The sequence below is a fragment of the Tachypleus tridentatus genome, chromosome 10 (assembly GCF_004210375.1).
Source record: "Tachypleus tridentatus isolate NWPU-2018 chromosome 10, ASM421037v1, whole genome shotgun sequence".
NCBI classification, from domain to species: Eukaryota; Metazoa; Arthropoda; class Merostomata; order Xiphosura; family Limulidae; genus Tachypleus; species Tachypleus tridentatus.
This window is the reverse complement of record NC_134834.1, coordinates 17,021,422-17,041,670: the sequence shown is the minus strand read 5'-3', so window position 1 is coordinate 17,041,670 and position 20,249 is coordinate 17,021,422. Positions and strand designations below refer to the sequence as shown.

At 38.7% G+C, this 20,249-nt stretch overlaps 2 protein-coding genes across 3 annotated transcripts in view; one reads left to right on the top strand and one right to left on the bottom strand.

The window, feature by feature from the left end:
* LOC143227975 (uncharacterized) overlaps window positions 1-20,249 on the bottom strand; it is a 187,627-nt gene that overhangs the window by 143,559 nt on the left and 23,819 nt on the right. Inside the window, exon 8 of the mRNA XM_076459327.1 lies at window positions 18,803-19,013. Coding sequence (XP_076315442.1) covers window positions 18,803-19,013 — 211 coding nt within the window. The remainder of the gene's footprint in view (window positions 1-18,802; window positions 19,014-20,249) is intronic.
* Window positions 2,733-16,915, top strand: LOC143228794 (uncharacterized). Of its 2 annotated transcripts, XM_076460151.1 has the most exons (5): window positions 2,747-4,668; window positions 11,577-11,651; window positions 13,331-13,433; window positions 13,876-14,766; window positions 15,111-16,915. In XM_076460151.1, exons 1-5 carry the CDS (start codon window positions 3,709-3,711, stop codon window positions 15,743-15,745), a joined length of 2,664 nt encoding a protein of 887 aa, XP_076316266.1. In that variant the 5' UTR covers window positions 2,747-3,708; the 3' UTR covers window positions 15,746-16,915. The 2 variants fall into 2 exon arrangements, with proteins under 2 accessions (XP_076316267.1, XP_076316266.1); XM_076460152.1 differs by lacking the exon at window positions 11,577-11,651 and having other exon boundaries at window positions 2,733-4,668.

Sequence of the window (20,249 nt, the reverse complement as noted above, 5' to 3'; positions counted from 1 at the left end):
ACCCGGTATTCCATAACTAGTGATTTTGTTAATGTAATGTTTCATAACTAAAATTCGGTATTCCATAACTGGTGATTTTGTTAATGTAATGTTTCATAACTAAAATCCGGTATTCCATAACTAGTGATTTTGTTAATGTAATGTTTCATAACTAAAATCCGATATTCCATAACTAGTGATTCTGTTAATGTAATATTTCATAACTAAAATCCGGTATTCCATAACTAGTGATTCTGTTAATGTAATGTTTCATAACTAAAATCCGGTGTTCCATAACTAGTGATTTTGTTAATGTAATGTTTCATAACTAAAACCCGGTATTCCATAACTAGTGATTCTGTTAATGTAATGTTTCATAACTAAAATCCGGTGTTCCATAGCTAGTGATTTTGTTAATGTAATGTTTCATAACTAAAATCCGGTATTCCATAACTAGTGATTTTGTTAATGTAATGTTTCATAACTAAAATCCGATATTCCATAACTAGTGATTCTGTTAATGTAATATTTCATAACTAAAATCCGGTATTCCATAACTGGTGATTCTGTTAGTGTAATGTTTCATAACTAAAATCCGGTGTTCCATAACTAGTGATTTTGTTAATGTAATGTTTCATAACTAAAACCCGGTATTCCATAACTAGTGATTCTGTTAATGTAATGTTTCATAACTAAAATCCGGTGTTCCATAACTAGTGATTTTGTTAATGTAATGTTTCATAACTAAAATCCGGTATTCCATAACTAGTGATTTTGTTAATGTAATGTTTCATAACTAAAATCCGGTATTCCATAACTGGTGATTCTGTTAGTGTAATGTTTCATAACTAAAATCCGGTATTCCATAACTAGTGATTCTGTTAATGTAATATTTAGTAGTTTTGGAATTTTGACATCGACCCAGACTAACTTGTTTATGTTCAAAAGTAAAGAAATTGTTAAATCAATTTTTTTTTCAAAATTCTTAGGACTGTATAGGGGGCGCGCGAGTCTTTTGTTTGGGTAGGCTGTTCTGTCACGCGTTCTATATTATATTTCTAAGGTAGTCAGAAAAGTCTATATTTTTTTAGAGGTTCTTTGTTTTTCCACAACAGCTATTCAAGTGGGTTTTGTCTTTCGGGTGATAAGATATTGACTATTTTTCTTCACCCATTTGTGGAGGTTAAGCCTTGTCAAGCATTTTATACTCTCCGACCCTGTAAATCTGGTTTGATAATACTAGTTTGACCGTAGTTCAAAGGTGAACGTCAATATTTCGAAATGTGCAAGTTTTTAAGTATTTCGTCTTGTTAACACCCACTGAAGTGAAAATGTCGTTTGTGTGCAGAACTATGGTCGTGCGAGTGCGTGGGTGCGTTATAAGAGTAACGGTCAAATTCCACTATTTGGTCAGACAAGAGTTGGCGGTGAATACTGTTAACGAGTTCCCTTTCCTCAAGTCCAGCGGTGTCCAACAGTTTTTACATAATCATTAAAATTGTGGACAATGTGCTAACATTTTCGTCACATGACAAACAAAAAATTAACCGTGTTTTCACATATATGGTAGAAATATACACAATTAACATTTTCAGTTATTTATTGATAGAATTAATTATATATGTATAAAATAGCTGGTAGAAGTAAAGCACCGAGTAGCCACAGGTCAAGAGGCGTTTCGCCCCTTGTTGGACCGTGTTGGACACCGCGTATCTAGTATATTAAATCCAAATTAAGGATATATATATATATATATCGTTGCAAGAATTTCCGAGTTGTTAGTTTCAAAGTTAGTGATTGGATCATTCCTATTCATTACTGTTGGGTGTCCGCAGTCTGCACCAGAGGCCCCCAAGTAGCACAACGGTGTGTCTGTGGACTCTTACTGCTAGAAACTGGGTTTTGATATCCGTGGTGGGCATAGCACAGATAGATGTGTAGTTTTATGTTTTGTGTTTAATTTTCAATCAATCAATCTGCACCAGTCAGTTGAGTCGTTCAATATTCCATATTCACTGCCGAGAATAATTACCTTAAGTCATTCCGTGTAACAATAAATACAAGGTCCTGGCTACAGTCAGTGATTAATTTATCTACTAAATTTCGCGAGGGCTACTCGCGCTAGTCGACCTTAACTTAAGAGTTACTAAACAGCACCCACCGCCAACTGTTGGGTTAACCTAAGCAAATAATAGGATTAACCAGCACATCACAACGTCCCTAGGACTGAAAGGACAAGAATGTTCAGCAACGGAATTCGAACTCACGACTGAAAAAAGGACATCCTAATTACAATGTTTTAAGATAGTTTCGTTTTCTTCTGCAGTGATTAATTAGGTTCTGAATTCAAAACAATTTGGTGCGTAAAACGTTTAGAAGAAGGTTGCTTAAAAATCCAAGGTGGACCATAAGGACCCGATCAGTAACTCCAAGATATTTGCTCTAAGCGGCACAGCGGCGTGTCTGCGGACTCACGCCACTAAAAACCGAGTTTCAGTACTCCGTGGTGGGCGGAGTACAGATAGCCCATTGTGCAGCTTTGTGCTTAATTCTACACACAAAAAAAAACTATGATATTTTTTGTTCAATTAACTAAGTGCTAACACCATCTAACACCATTTAACACCATTTCATAATCCCACGAGAAACAGATAAAAATGCTTCCCCCCTCCCTAAGTGGTACAGCGTGAATTGTTTTTTTTTACTTACAATATTATAAATCGATACCCGTGGTGGGCAGAACACAGATAGCCCATTGTGTAACTTCGTGCTTTATTACGAACAGAAAGATAATAGTTACGGGTATTAACCTCAAACCGATGAAATAAAATTGTCTCGAGGTGTGCGAGCGGACAATTACAGATGATAAAATAAATAGTCTATTATTAAATTTAGAATTTTACCTGAGAACTTTGTAACCAAACAGTCACAAGCTTAGTTTTGGGTAATATAAAGTATTTACGTCATTTGTTGCGTGATTCTAAGGCACGAGCAGTGAACATCTCTATTAAACAGTCGTTATTTCTAGGTCTCGAAATTACTTCCACCTCAAAGGGAGTAATTACTCAGAACATTAGTATAGGATTACTTCAATTTTAGCCCCCCCCCTCACACCGGTGTGTTAACTGCAAATGTTAGCAGATTTTGTGGTCCTGAAGTAAACAGACAGCTTCAAGCTGAAATAAGAGAGTCAAATAATATTTTAAAATTAATGCAAAATATTATTTTCTCCTTTCCTACCCCCGATAAGAACACGGACACAAACATAACTTATGTTGTACATAATTAAAACGAATAGTTTCAGTTCTACGTCACAAAGAAACGACTTGAGAGACGAAATGAAACGAATAAAAACTACGTCATCAAAACTTTAGTAAAGAACGCATGCGCATACGATTATTACCGGCGGGACCGCAAAGCAGCTGCTATCATACTTAGAGACCCTTATTACAAAAGTAGGGGTTTGCCTGCCCTTCGGCAGATGTGCCTAGAATTTCTCCTGTCCTTAAGGTGAACCTTCTGGTCTTACGCTCTGTCTTGCCTTGTCCAACACCAGCCTATCGCTCCATTTTGTGAAATTGGTAGTTAGACTAAAAGTCGTTGTCAGAAGTGCGTGCACACGAGCTTGCAAGCACTTGTGGATTCCGGAAGGAAAATCGGAAAAGTTATTTAGATTTTTAAGAAAGTGGTGAAACTTAAAGCATTATCATACTAATCGTAATGATTTGAATGAATTCTTTAATATTATTTTGCAGAATAATGAAAATCGAATCGTTCGATTTCAACAGGCCGGCAATGTACGTTGTTAAAACGCTGGTTTGTGTTGTCATGTTCCTTCAAGTTATGTCTTGTTCTTCAAATAGCCAAGTGCCAACTGACCTGACAAGTCTCGCAGACTTGTTAACACAATTACAATCGGAGGTTATGACCTTGCGCGAATCGCGTCATCAAGACCAAATTATCATTAAAAGATTAGAGGAACGTGTTGGCCAACTGGACAGCTCGGTAACTTCACCTCTGACCCCCTCTTCGGTTTTTAGTTTAGAGTCTCCGAATCCAGAAATACTAGAATCTCCAACAAAACCATCTATTACATTATCAAACGATCGAACAAATGCAAAACGCAGGCACCGTGTTGAGGCCAGTCGCGAACGTGAGACTGGGCGTAACCTCGAAAGAGAACATCGAGTTTTCCGAAAGTTGGAAAGTCAGTTGCGGCAGCTCCAACAGGACCTGGCAGGCGTGGTCGCAATGAAAGAGAGAGAAGTTGGAGTCACGGAAGAAGCCGGAGATTTGAGGCTGGAGACAGAACTCTTACGGACAGAGATCCGCCGACTCCAGCAAGATTTGGAGAGTCTACGAGCCGACAGAAAACAGGAGCAAGCTCCGCTCCGAGCGAGCCAAGAAACGAACAAGTGGCTGCAAAAGACTGTAGGACAGCTTCGGGTAGAGATGAGAGAACTGGCCGAGTCTCTTAACGTCTCAGTGTCGCTCAGTCGGTGGCAGACGTTCGAAACAAACGTGGCGCTATTGAAATCTGATTACGACGCTCTACAGAAGGAAACGGAAGCTCTAAGGACGCTACAAGAAAAGAACGCGGCCTCCGTGGAGCGACTCTGGACGGAGATCGGAGATCTGAGAAGTCACTTCCAGAAACTTTCGGAAAACCATCAGCACCTTACCGAAAAGGTAAGTTCTTCGAGTTCTAATATTTTAGTTAAAAACACCTACGTAGTCATGCACATTGAAAACTAAACTTTACTATCCCCAAGACCCATTATAATGGGGGAGAAAAAAAAAACAACTCTCGGTACTCAAACCTGTCATTAATTTTGGTTTCATTTAAAAAAAACGACAACAAAAATAATAAATACATTACTGTATAGGTCATCCCGTATTCCTAAAGTAGGTTCTTCAAATTCGTATTCATTTAGTTTTTACACAAAAAAGTTTTTAATTTGTAAGTTATATTTTAATGATATTTCGGGCATGACTCGCGGATCCCATTTTAAAAGTGTTTATAGAAGATACCTCCTAAATTTCGAACGCAACTTTCCAAAAAAAAACTAAAATATGTACGAATCATTTCACACCAACAAAAGTAAAGTCCCGTTCGTTCAAAACCTGGACTAAGGACTATAGACTTTGAATATGGAGATTACGTGGTTCATTGTACTTATGGTCGAGGGCGAGCTATAAGATGTAGCACACGATGGTGATAATAAAATTCAACAATTCGATAGGATAAGATAAGGTAAGATAGGCCAAATCTATAAGATGTAGCACACGATGGTGATAATAAAATTCAACAATTCAATAGGATAGGCCAAAACTATTAAAACAAAGCTGTAGGTCGACCAGCTAGTTAATCTGTTATTTCAAAATTACGAATTGCTAAACACGAATAGTCCTCGTGTAACTCAGTAAATTCGACTAAACCATTCTAGAATCGAAAATCAACAGTTCTGATAAGGACACGGAGCTATACGGGGACCATCTGTGTAGCTCTGTGTATACGTCATCATTATCTTCTTTGTTTTAATGCCGCCATATTTCCTAGTACACGTGACTTTCAGTGACGTCATACTTCCTGGTTTATTACTTTTAGGAAAAAAAGTTTGTAAATTTTATTCAACGCTCCAGGAAAATGGATAGACAATATTCGAATGAAAATATCTAACGGCGATTGAAGGTATCAGAAACAAAACAGTAACACACACACAAAGTTTTTGGTTTGTTTTAAATTTCGTGTAAAACTACACGCTGGCTATCTGCGCTCGCCGTCCCTAATTTTGCAGTGTAAGACAAGAGGGAATGTAGTTAGTTCTCACCACTCACTGCCAACCTTTGGGCTACTCTTTTTACCAACGAATAGGGAAATTGACTGTCACATTATAACGCCCCCATGGCTGAAAGGGCGAGCTTATTTGGTGTGACGGGGATTCGAACCCTCAATCCTCGGATTAAGAGTCGAGTACCCTAACCACCGGGCCATTGTAGCTGATGTAAAATCTGGGAAATATCCGACTTGTGAGTCAACAGAAATATCCGAGTTGATCACGGTATGTTATTATAACGATAATACTGGACACTAATCGAAGTAAGAGTGAAAGACATTACAGCCTGGGTGAGAAGTGAACCTTACTTTCAAGAAGATTTAATGATACGGATGGAGCACGTCATTGAAAATAACTTAGTATAACAAAATTACGTGTTTGAATATCAGATCCGTACGCGAATAAAACCGCAAGCAACAAGCTTAGTTTTAATACAATGCCGAACTTTCAGTGAGCATCATTGTAATCGCTTCCTGCTAAGAAATGAAGTTTTAAACCAATAACAAATAGACGTCAAGCGTCACGACTACCAAAGCACTTTAACGCCTTAATTACTGCCAATAGTGCTTTTTAACAACTCGACCAATTGGTTACTGCTACTTTAACCACCTGAGCTACTACACTTTAAATGGTTCAGTTCTCGGCGTTGGTTTGTGAATCTTTCAGAAATCGGTTTAAAATATCTGATTTCTTTTAGTTTTTTTTTTATGGTAGGAAATTCTTAATCTAATAACAGATGAGTGATAAGTTTATATGTTATTGACAAATACAATCTGCTTTAACGTAATTTGAAGATTGTGGCGTTGTCTCTGCCCACGAATCATTTCAAGATCGAAAAACCTTAACATTGACGAAAACATTTGGGTTGGCCGATGGGCATCCCGGAGGGTGTGTCCAGTGGAAAACAAGTCTTCTCCGCCTCGACCCTTCCGGTCAACAGAAGGTCGAGTGTACTTTCTGCTAATGTTACTGGTGATCAACTAATTCCTGTGATATTTGTCTGAGCTCTTGTTGTGGCTGTTGCGAGAGACGCCAAAAGAGGTCCTGAGGCTGAGAATTGTCTCCCTCTTCCGAGTGCACGAGAGCCTCTCTGATGCTCTGGCGTGCTGATTGCTGGTACAAGTGTTATATCTTGAGGAAAGAGTGACATCTGGTGTGTTGGTTCTGCTGCTGCTGCAAGTCAGTCAGCCTCCTCATTGTATTTGACAACAGCGTGGCCTGGAACATACACAAAGGTGGGAGATTTATCATGGAGATAAGGTGCAGCCTCTTTCCACCCATCAGGTAGCTAGCTATCCACTCTAGATTCTCTGCAACACTGCCACGGTCGGTGGCAAATCAGGGAATTCTCGGACAAGCCATCCAAAAGTTTGCTTGACAGCCTCAAGTTCCATCCTGGTGGATGGGTGCACCAATCGTCCTGTAAAACGTCTATCACATCTAACTTGCTTGTTACAGTGCTACTGAGGCAATGCTATATTCTGAAATAATACGTACACATTATAAGGTCTATATTAATCCAATGAACAGCATCTGCGTATGCAAGCAGATGTACTTGTGTACAGGGTGCATGCTCCAGACTTCTCAGTTATGGGTGTGCCATTCAAAAACGCAGCAAACCCCCAACCTGCTCTCATGATCTCTGGTGTGAACGGGCCGTCTGTTGCAATAATGAGAAAACATTTACTAGAGCCCAAGACTGGACACACTGTGGCACGAATACTAGCGTGTTGTAAGAAAGTAAATGTTGGCAGGTTCTAATCAGCTTCGTTCCAGCTCACGATAGTTACAACAGACGGATTTACTTTTAATCATGGAAAGCAGCTGAGGCAATGGAACAAATATGCGAAACAAACAAGGCCTCGACTTGCACGTCGTGTCCATTATGAAATACTCCCCCCCCCCTAGACAAAATAACGGGAGGGGGTTACAGTGCGTTGGTTACCTTATACATACAGAATTGAAAAATATGGTGGATGTAGACAAGCAGTGTCTAAGACCATTCTCCCCTTCCTTTACTCGTGGTTCAATGTGCATCTCTCGGTCATCTGACAAAAGCTCAGTGACTCACCAGATGGTTGTTGACCAGCCTAACAGTGCATACTTTCATCTTGCTAATTTCAAGCAGCTGATGATTAACCCCCCTATCCTCCTGTGTTTACATCCCATCCATCTTCATTGTCCTGTCTTTCTTCTAAACACCTCGGGGAAAATCTCGCATTTAAGAAACGTTTCGTATATATTTATTGCATACAGATAGAACGACAATTAAAACGAAAGTTCTGTGTCCTGCTTTCTTTTTGAACTTGAAAGAAATCCTAATAAAGAGCATCTTTGAGAATTTCGTAGAACAACAGCCTCAATTCCATGCACACCAGGGTGTCTCATGTTGTGTTATATTGAAGACGATAAAGGTCCCAGCATCGAGACACAAAACGTCATCGCAAGATTCCCAGACCGATGCAGTCTTTTTTTTTTTTTTTTTAAGATTAAACACTAACACTAACTGCTCCTTCAAAATAAAGGTTATATTGGTCTTTTTATTGAGAGACATGGCTTGCTGGTTTGGGCACTCGATTCGAAATTGGAGGCCATGAGTTCGAATTCCACCACTGACCAAGCCCCTTCAGCTGTGGAAGCTTTATTATGTCACGGTCAGTACCACTAAAAAACAAACAAAAAAAACCCAACAAAATTCGAGTACAAATTTTAAATATAAAGAGGATTTTTACACCTAAGCCTGCATTTTTGAATTTTGAATGTGAGGAATTATTTGATGTATTGTTGCTTTGTCTTAGTGACTTTCTAGTTTAAGTCACTTAAACATTTTAAATGAAGACTTTGCCACATTCCAGTCTATATCGACCATCAAATCAAATTTAGATGGACACAGGTATGAAGGGATTATTTTTATCTTCAAGTTATATTCCTAGTATATCGCAAACTCCAATGTAACCCTCGACAACAGACAGGCATTTTTTTTAACAGTCGCGTGCACGCTGCTTATTACACGAGTTTTCCTTACATCCGCCCGTCTTGTTTTTTTTTAATTGGCTACAGGCACATCCAAGGGTACGTATGTTGTACGCTGTGGTTAATTACTCAAAAGAACAGGTTTTTTTGTCTAGAAAACAACTGTGAAATATTTTCCTTGGACCAACTGACGTCAACAAGGACACAGAAGGGTCAGTTCACTTGTTCTGTAAATAAGTAAACGGCCTAAAAAAATTTTGATTAAAAAAAATGTTTTTACTGAGTGACCCCCAGCGTTTTAGTAATCTAGTGAAATATCACGTTCTTTCTTCGTATCAAAATTTTATTTCATTTTAGTGATTTATAGTTTAAGTCTGAAAGTATGGTACGAGAAACAAACTTTGTACCCTTGGATGAAAAATACGGACTGTTTAATTGTTGTATCAGAGGGGGGACAAGTGAAGTGAGGATGAGAGGATAGGTATTGCAAGGCAAACTGAAGAGGGTGAGAAACTCCACATGATTTGAGGTTATATGTTAAATGCATGTTGATTGAACCACGCGGATGAGACATCGGACGTCTCTCTCTCTCCAATAATAGTAACAGCATAATAATACAGTTTTGGTTCTTCTATTGTTTTCGGTTTCATGAAGTCTCAAACTAGTAGTTTTAAAAATGCATATATAACAGTTTTCCAATGTTAATATACCTCTGTAACACTAAACGTATGTGTGCCTTCCGTTGTTTGTTATTCTTGAGAAACAAAAAAAAACGCTGAGTTCCCTCTATTGGCTCTTTCTCGCATATCGTTCAAGATAGATTTTAATGTGAGGTCTGATTGTGAAACTGACAAAATTGTTTGTTTGTTTTGGAATTTCGCACAAAGCAACACGAGGGCTATCTGTGCTAACCGTCCCTAATTTAGCAGTGTAAGACTAGAGGGAAGGCAGCTAGTCATCACCACCCACCGCCAACTCTTGGGCTACTCTTTTACCAACGAATAGTGGGATTGACCGTCAAATTATAACGTCCACATGGCTGAAAGGACGAGCATGTTTAGCGCGACTCGGGCGCGAACCCGCGACCCTCAGATTACGAAGCGCACGCCTTAACGCGCTAGGCCATGCCAGGCCCAACTAACAAAATAAGAAAGACTTGTTGTTTACGATACCTACGAAACCAGAAAGTGCCGTCGTTTATGAAAACAGTAAGACAAAAACAAATTGCCACATAACTTAAATATAAATTGACGTGCAACGAATAACTGCTTGTTTACAATCGTATAAATGATTCTTCATGGCACTTCTCATCTTTAAAGTTAGGTTTTAAAATTGGTGCCAATGTCTGAACCAGAACTGTTTCTATGGAAACAGGGTACAACCAGTATTGTCATCAATATGACATGACGTTAATTCCACGATGCAATGACTAACTGGTGGTCAACTTTCAGGTCACGCAAATAAAACTGTCTTGGAAATCCCATTACAAAAGAAAAATAAATCGATGTGCGAAAAGAGTGGCGCTCTATCTCGAAAAACAACAATGGCCGATAAGTTTAGAGAAAACAAAAATCACAACATGTTTACGGATTATCCGTGCTCAGTTTTATCACATCGATCTATAGGTTCAGTAGTTGTTTTCTGATGTTAAAATCGCGATCGATCTATCATTCTTCAGTCACTCCAAATTAGGTAAACTGCTCGAATTGCTAATTTCGAGAACGGTTTAATCAGTTGATGTGTTGAAGGACGGGTGTCATTGGCAAAACATTTTTGTCTGTCTGTAAAAGTATTTTCCAGACGCCCCCGCCGTAAAACGTTCGCATGTCCTCGAGTATGTCCAAAAGAGATTCTAAAAGGCATTACTTCCCATTACTGTGTTTTAATAGTCAATTCAGTTTTCCTCGTTATTACTGACGGTGAATGGCATGTGAAACCACTGAAAGTCGCAGATGCTTTTGTTAGAACAAGTAGCAAATGCTTAGGTAGGAGCGACACCTGAAAGGACTAGCCTACAACAATAGTAATCATGACATGGATGAAAGACTTAACGTCTTTCGAAATGTCGTTCTTTCCACCTGAGCTACCGTTGTAGATCGATCAGCTCTCCAAGTGTTTTTCTACATATGTTATCCTGCAGTCACTGGCCGTTTTAACTTTGTTTCACCATACAGGCTATGTCTAACTCGTCTACAAAATACCTTTGCTAGCAGTTGGTATAAACAAGCAAGCAAGGCCCGGCATGGCCAGGTGGGTTAAGGCATTCGACTCGTAATCTGAGGATCGCGGGTTCGAATCTCCGTCACATCAAATATGTTCGCCCTTTCAGCCAGGGGACGTTATAATGTTACGGTCACTCCCACTATTCATTGGTAAGAGTAGCCCAAGAGTTGGCGGTGGGTGGTGATGACTAGCTGCCTTCCCTATAGTCTTACACTGCTAAATTAAAGACGGCTAGCGCAGATACCCCTCGTGTAGCTTTGCGCGAAATTAAAAAAAAAAACAAGCTAGCAAGCTTGAGGTACACTGACTACACGTGCGACCCCTATTTTTCACTACCATTGTATATTAAGTTAATGAAAGTTCTCTGTGCATATTTCGTAGCCTCGGGTTATAAGTTAAGCATGCCCTGTCTCAAACCATTCCAGCTCATGAGACACTTTACAACATAATTTCTAAAGGAGCTGAAGGAATTTGGCATATTACAGTTTCCGAGTTTTTTGTTTGTTTTTTTATCCATAGCTTTTCGTAGCTCCCACTAACCACCTGTCGTTTCTCCCTGCATAGGTGACCTTGCTACAAGACGAAGCTGGAATTAAAGCAACAGGCCGTGAATTCGACTCAAGGATTCCAACTTTTCAGGTGAGGTTTAGCCCGCGAGACTTGCTCGGTCTGCCCCTATTCTTATTTTCAAGCTGGGGTTTTATCCCTCCTTTGTAATGACCCCTAGAATGCAAATCTGAATTTTTTTTTTTCTTCTCGTAAAGCACGTGAACGCCAGAACATTCCCCGATCGATTTCGAACATACTGTCGTTTAAATCGCTCAACGTATAATGAACAGATTGCCACTAGACTGGATTACTTAACATACAGCTTGAAAATATGTTGTAATGTTTATGAAATGGAATAATTGCAACACACTATGGTGTTATAGAGGGCTAGGCGTGGCCTAGTGGTTCACTTCCCCGAACTGTGAATTGGAAGTATATATGTTAAACACGGCTCGTTTGGGTTAAGAAAATATTTTACGTAGAAGAGCGAACAACGTTTCGACCTTCTTCGGTCATCGTCAGGTCCACAAGAAAGAAAGAGGTAACTGAGCGGAAGCTGACCACATGTTTGAAAGGGGTTGTAAAACTGGGTTTTCTCGACATCACTGTGAATTGGAAGATTTGTGGTTTGCGTTCCGTTGCCAAAGTAAATCCGTGCCCCGCTTTCTTGGGATCGTGGACATGCTATAAGAATGATGGGCATATTCCCCCTCCTGAGACAAGAGCTAGTGCTGGATACTATTACTAGCTATCTCCCCCAGCCCGTCGGCTATGCCTCTCCCCGAGGGATTTGAACCCGCGACATTCAGATTATGAGTTGAGTGCCTTAACCCACCCGGTCATGCCGGGCCATTTCGGAAGGAAACAAAGGTTTGTTTTATATTTAGCGCAATGCTACATGAGGGCTATCTGCTCTAGCCGTCCCTAATTTAGTAGTGTAAGACTAGAGGGAGAGCAGCTAGTCATCACCACCCACCGCCAACTCTTGGGCTACTCTTACCAACGAATAGTGGGATTGACCGTAACATCATAACGGCCCCACGGCTGAAAGGGCGAGCATGTTTGGTGTGACGGGGATTCGAACCAGCCACAGTTAACTCTTGAGCTACTCTTTTACTAATGAATAGTAAGATCGACTGTAACTTTATAACGCCCCCACAGCTGAAAGGGCGAGCATGTTTGGTGCGACGGATATGCAAATCCGTGACCCTCAGATTACGAGTCGTGCGCCTTAACCCACCTGGCCATGCTGAGCCCCGGACTAGTTTGTAGTCTTGCGTGAAAATTCTTTAAAAAAAAAACAACAACAAACAAACAGCACCCAAACAATAATTCGCGAAGAAAACGAAATTTTGTTTGTTTTTTCACCAGTTGAATTATAATGATAGAAAGGTTGATTTGATAATTCAGCTATAAAATAGTTGGTCCACTAAAATCCTACTTTTAAAATCATTTAAAGTTGTAGATCAAACGGAATCTTTCCCGATTTATCTTGATGTAATTTTTGAACGTATCTATTCAACATTTTCTAGAATAAAGTCTTCCAATGGGACAGCGATAACAATATGAGGTACAATATGGTGGACAGAGCAGATAGCTGAAGATGGCTTAGCTCGTGACCGAAGCTTTGAAACTACAATTTTATACAAAACTTTACGGTTTCTCTTGTACTTCCTCACATATTGGTAATTTTCAATATTTCCTGTACATTCTATAACCTGCAGTATTTTTCTTTAATATTAATAACGCCATATTTTACTCTTTTATAGAAAAATGACAAGAACGTAAAACGGTTGACTTTAGAAAGTTTATTGGACGGCAGTGGTTCGGGTGACGAAAAAGAATTTTTTACTACTTATAGCGATCCTGGTGGTGAGTAAACGAAAACTGACTTCTGTTATTTGTCTCGTTTTTTTTTTTTATCGTAATTTGCATTTTTAACATCACGTACTCGGAGCATCCTATGGATAGTTTGTTCACAGTGTAACTTTACGAAGTGCTCGTTCACGGTAATATAAGTAGACTTCTTTCATCACGTGCTCTAAGTGTCAGGTCGTCAGTGGGCTGTGATTGGCTCATTGTTTTAATTTTGTTTATTAAAATGACAATAACATGATCAGTTTTGTTTGATGTAAATGTAGAAAATGGGGGAGTCATATAGTGTTTTTATATAACACACACGCACACCTTGCAATCCAACAAGGTGTTACAAAGACCGATGTAAAATGTACACAAATAAATAGAATGAATTATTAGATCGATGGGGCCTACAACACCAGGTATTTAACTGGATTTTTTTTTCTTCTTTCAATAGAAAACAACCACCATTTTCGTCACCACAAACACCTGAAGATGGAAGTTACCATGATGCAACAAGCCATGAAAGCGATGGAAGTCAAGCTTGAACGTGAGGTTCGTTGGTTAAAGCAAAACCACGCGTCCATAAACTTGACCGTGAACGCTGTATCACGTAGAACCGATTTCGTGGGAAACCAAACGACCACCCTGAACACGCAGCAATTAGATCTGATTAAACAGATGAAAGAATCTGAAATCAGGACTAGAACTGTTGAGCAGGATATTAGGGACACAAAAGAACAACTCCGGAACGTCACAGAGATGGTATCCGTTGTTGACAAACTTTATTCTCCAACTCTTAAGCTTTTCGAAGCATTGGAGATCTTGGAAGACCGATTAGATAAAAATATCCAGGACCTGCAAAGAGAAGTTTCAAAATCTGACTTCAATATCGGTCAAATGCAATCATCTTTCGAAATCCTCCGCGAAGACCAGAGCGACCATTATGGGGTCCTCAAGACACTGAAAAAAGATTATTCAGTCTTAAAAATTGAGGTTCAAAGGAACCACTACAGGCTTCTGTCTGTTCAAAACGAGGTCCTTAACCAGTCTTTACAAGAATGTAAAGCCAACAATAAAGAACTTCTGCAAGATCTGAAGCTGGGGAACCTTGAGCACAAGTTAGGAAGACTTCAGACTCAGGTTACCAACAATCACCTCAAAGTAACCGAGCTGGACACTCGAGTTGAGACAAAAATTGACAAATCAGTCCTCTCGCAGTGGGCAAAAAGACAAGAAGAAATGAAACAACAAATCCAGAATATCTCTACAAACCTACCGCAGATAAAGTCCTTCTACAGTGATCTAAAGACCGAGATTTCTAAGTTTGTTGACTTGTTACCACAAGGTATGTTGATTGCGTTCAATGCATTAAATTCAACTGTTAGTAAAAAGACCCAAAACTTTACATATGAAACAAATTATCTTTTATTAGCCTATGTCCACAAATTAATGTTGTTTTTTGACTTTGTCACTTTCTAAAGTTCATTCAACTGACGTTACCTTCTATCCTCCAGGTGTGGCGACTATCGACGTTATTTATATTTAATAAAATATTATGTAGATGCGTTTTTAAAATTGTAATATTTTGAAAACTTGTATCTGTTTTGTATATAAATATCTAGTGGATACTATTCCATTATTTATTACATATTACTCTATTTTCAAACGTGTTTATTCTTCATGCATTAGATTGTTCTATGGACCAAGACACCAAGCCTCCAGTCCAATACAAGAGTGGTGTTTATTTGATCCATCCTCAGGGAACAGAGTCCGCCTTCCCAATATACTGCGATATGGATACTGCTGGTGGTCGCTGGACTGTAATCCAAAGGAGGAATGATGGGTCCCAGGACTTTTACAGACCCTGGGAAGACTACAAACAAGGATTTGGTGACCCTTCAGGGGAATATTGGTTGGGTAATGAGGCCATTCACCAGATCACCTCTTCTGACAATTATACCTTACGACTGGACATGTGGGATACGTATGGTCGCTATATCTTTGCCGAATATGACCTATTCTACGTCGAAAACGAAGCCGACAATTATCGCCTCACGATTGGTGGTTACCATGGAAACGCAACCGACGCGATGGAGAATCATAACAGGATGGCCTTCAGTACCAGCGACCGTGACAATGACGCCAGTAGCACCCACTGCGCAGTGTACTATTCGAGCGGATGGTGGTACAACCACTGCCAATACGTCAACATTAATGGCAGGTATAACATCGGACTCACGTGGTACGACATGGACCAACACGAGTGGGTGCAACTGACCAGAGTTGAGATGAAACTGAGGCCCTTGAAACTACGTGATCTGTAAAAAACGAATGATCGTCTAGTGACACGCGAAAGACTCGAGTTTCAGAGGAACATGTTTGGTCCGCACTGAGCAGTCGCTCAAAACCATACGTAGTTAAGACTTACTTTGAAAGAGACACCGTTATACGTAGTGCTCTTTTCTTATACCTGTTTTAAGCAATACTTGTTATCTTAGACTGATTAATAGATTCCGATTCTTTGCAAAAAATTATTTCTGTGAGTCTTTCGAACTTAGTGTTTCGAAATCGTGAGGATATAATCAGTGTACATAGAAACTGTATAATTATCTGTACAAATACTGGTGCAGTTCCTTTTATGTTCTATAAAATAACTATATAGTACCAAATTCAGAAGGATTTCCCGCTCTCTGGCACGAGGCACTCCAATATTTCGGCTTCGATTGATCAAAGCTGAAATTTTTTCAGTGCTTGTACAAGTTTGTTCATCTATCTCTGTTCGATAAAAATTTAGTTTTCATTCTTGAAATAATAGGTTCGTGGAAATTTTAAAAATACTGGTTTTTAGTGTAAGAAACAAGTTAACTCTGTATGTATGACCTAAAGGCATATCAAACGACTCGTGCGCTGTTTTATTGTTTTGACATGGTGTACAAAAGGTGTAAATATGTCACCTGTATAAATTAGGCTTAACGTTATGAAATCCCAGATAATCTATATTGCCTTACGTGTATTGTGCGTCTTAGAAGTATTGTGCGTGTACGTAAACTCAATTTTAACCTATTGCAAATTAGGCTTAACATTATATAAGTTCAATCTTCTGGTGTCATAGATGTATTGTGAGTGTACGTAAACTTTCACTTTGAACTTTTGTATAAATTAGGCTTAACGTTACGGACGTCCGATATTCTACAGCATCATAGATGTACTGTGCGTGCATGTATATTTTCAACTCAATAGAGATTTATTATGTACATCAAAAACAGACATTTTAAATCAGAAACAAATATTAATAGCTATAAATAGTTTTCCTTAGCCCAAATAAGCTGACGCCTTTCTTAATAAATAAATGTGTAATAAATGTCAAAAGTTTCTTTTTATTGTGTAATTTAGCAGACTTTATTCCATAAAAATGTCTGCGTTAAGATATTTTGTTTTTATCAGAACTTGTAGTGTGTTAGACAGTTTGATAATAAAAGTTAGGAAGACATGAACACTTTCCAGATTATGATTTAAAACTATTACTTCAGCCAACATTTCATCATTGAGGCTTCACTATTAGTCCTGATGAAGCCACAATGAAGGAAAGTTACGCAATTCTGTAATTTCAAAAACAAAATAATTGTTTGTTCTACTTAGAAAGTAAAACAACAACAAAAAACTTAATTCTGTATTGTTACGTATTTGAATAGCTATTTTAGAGGTAGCTACTCTGTATCATGTTATAATACATGCTGAAAATAATATTGTTATACGTATTACTCACTGGGTTTGTTTTTATTTTCGCGTGTAGCTACTCGGGTGCTATTTGCGCTAAATCGTCCCTAATTGGGGTTACTGTTTTACCAACAAATACTAGGATTAACCGTCTGATCACAACGCTTCTATGTTTGTTTTTGAAGTTCACGCAAAGCTACTCGAGAGCTATCTGCGCTAGCCGTCCCTAATTTAGCAGTGTAAGACTAGAGGGAAGGCAGCTAGTCATCATCACCCACCGCCAACTCTTGGGCTACTCTTTTACCAACAAATAATGGGATTGACCGTCACATTATAACGCCCTCATGACTGAAAGGGCGAACATGTTTGGTGAGACGGGGATTCGAACCCGCAACCCTCATACTACTAACGCTCCCATGGCTAAAAGGATGAGCATGTTTATTGACGGGAATTCGCACCTACGATCCGATGATTGAAATTGGAGCACCTTATCCACCAGACCACGACAGGCACACTGATTTCACAGGCCCTGTTTTCCAATAATGACGCCATTACGTGAAAATACTTGTCCCTTATTACCATAAAATAATTTATTCAATACAGCAATCTATTTAACAGGGCGACTGAACATCGTATTTTCTATTTTTGATTGGAAAAACCCATATACAGTTCTGTAGGGCAAAAGCAAAACGATGGAAAGCTATGGCAAAATAAACAAATGAATGATTAAAGTTAAATTATACTTAAATGGACTACAAAAACAAAGTTTGAAATGCACCTAATAGCACTATAGTGCCCTCTAGTATCGAAATGATGTAAACTTTAAAATTTAATGGTTATTCACTGTAAAGTTTTTAATAACATTTTGGTTTGGAGAAAGTATACGTAGATATTGTACAAATCTTTAATAGGACTGGATGTTTCAAACACGTGATTACAAAATAATGGATGCCTATTGGTTTAAAATACTGCGACAATTTTGGGAATCATTACATTTTTTACCTTGGAAGTGAAAATGCCGCCACCTATTGGAAATCTTTATAAGTAAAGTAAGTGTTAAATAACTTACACACTTGCTTTCCGTGCTTTGGAACAACTTCAAACAAGCGTCGGAAGGGGGGAGGTGTTTGTTTGTTTGTTTGTTTTAATTTCGTGCAAAGCTACACGAGGGCTATCTGCGCTAGCCGTCCCTAATTTAGTAGTGTAAGACTAGAGGGAGAGCAGCTAGTCATCACCACCCACCGCCAACTCTTGGGCTACTCTTACCAACGAATAGTGGGATTGACCGTAGCATCATAACGGCCACACGGCTGAAAGGGCGAGCATGTTTGGTGTGACGGGGATTCGAACCCGCGACTCTCAGATTACAAGTCGAGCTCCACAATCACCTGACCGTATTGGTCCTATAACGCGCCCAGAGCTGAAAATTCAAAGAGCGTTCAACAGCATCACACCTCAAACCCTCCGATCCGCAGCCTGGAACTCTAACCATTGAACCATGCCCGGCTCGATTACGTAAATATAAGAAACTCGGCAATTTCTTTACACAACCTCTGTTATCGTTATCTAACAACTTGAGTAAATTATTAATTACTTTATACATATAGCACTTATTTCGGGAGAAATTTGATGGTGACACAAAATGGCTTCCCAGAACAACATACCTCAAATGGAACTGCGTCAAAGAAAACCGCTAGGAACCAGTTTAACGTAATTGTGGAGATCTCGATATCATTGGACTCCAAATGGTTGTGCAACTTTGGCAACTTTTCTTTCAAAAGATCCTTAAGAACTTCCTGGTCTGCTTGAGCACCAATCAGATTTTGGTCAAAGTAGTTTGGTGTGAAATATTTCTCAGTTACTGCCACTAAACACCTGTTTGGCGAAAAACAAGAAAAATTAGAATTTTAAAAAAGAACGAAACATTCCAGTAAAAAATACTTTCTGATGTCACTCGGGTTTTGTAAATATAGGTTGTAAATATGTTCTGTAATTTCAAAAGTCTTAACGTCGGCTTTATTGGCTGGAACTGAGTCATATATAACAAATGCAGTACACTAAATTATCTATCAGCTAACGCCGTCAGTTCTGATAAGCAATACAATATACTAAGTTATCTATCAACTAACGCTGTTTGTATTTATAACCAATACAATATATTTAGTCTCAGGCACAGAGAAAAAAAAAAAAAAAAGTGGACAAAAGGTCATACATATGTTAAAGTTTTCATTATAGACTTGCTTGTGTATATGTTTTAAATAAACGTTTTATTTCCAGGCTGTTCGTAATTAAGTACAAAGCTGCACAAGGGACTATCTGTGCTCTGCCCATCATGAGTATCGAAACCCAGATTCTACAGTCTGCAGACATACCACTGTGCTACTAGGAAACATTTCCAGGCTGGTAGAATTATTGAATGTTTTAGAAGATGAAATGTCTATACCACGTATACTTTAATAGCAACATTAGGTCAAAGTGCTTTTCGTTTGTTTTGAATTCCTTGTACGAGAAAAGACCATAACTTGTAAGAAACGAAACAACGTTGATAAGAGTCTCGTGAGAAACAACGGGAAACAAAAGGGAATCCTCAACAGCTGCAGCATTTGAAATTCTTTTAGGGGTGATTAGAGTAAAGTAATCTTTCACACCTATTCTTCTTCTTTTATTGGCTGTATGTTCGCGCGCTAGCAATACCAAGCGTGAGGTGCGCGTGTACACGATTCATTTTTATCATTCACCAAGATCTCCATTAGCCTACCTTCAAACTGAAATTATTTCAGGCAGAAGTTAGAGTAAATTATGTACGAGATCTTGAGAATGAAAAACATATAAATCCAAAGAGTTTAGTCTACTGAGTCCAAAATTCTAATTAGATTTCAAATCGGGTCAACAAATGACGGAGCTGTGAGCTAAAACATTTTGCTTGAAATAGAAAACACGTAAAAACTCGGAGCTGTCTTATAAGCCGCTATACCGTGTCCAAAGATTAAGAAGTTTGAATAAGTTGTTCACTTCATGATTCAGAAAGTATTTTTTACGAAGAAGTTTTGATTATATTTTAATACATAACTAATTTTAAAAGTAAGTTAATATCATATATTGATTATAAAA

Coding starts and splice junctions, on each gene's coding strand:
- LOC143228794 (XM_076460151.1), top strand. CDS start 3,709: ATGAATTCTTTAATATTATTTTGCAGAATAATGAAAATCGAATCGTTC. Junction 11,652..13,330: donor CAAGGATTCCAACTTTTCAG/GTGAGGTTTAGC, acceptor ACTCTTTTATAG/AAAAATGACAAGAACGTAAA. Junction 13,434..13,875: donor TACTTATAGCGATCCTGGTG/GTGAGTAAACGA, acceptor TTCTTTCAATAG/AAAACAACCACCATTTTCGT.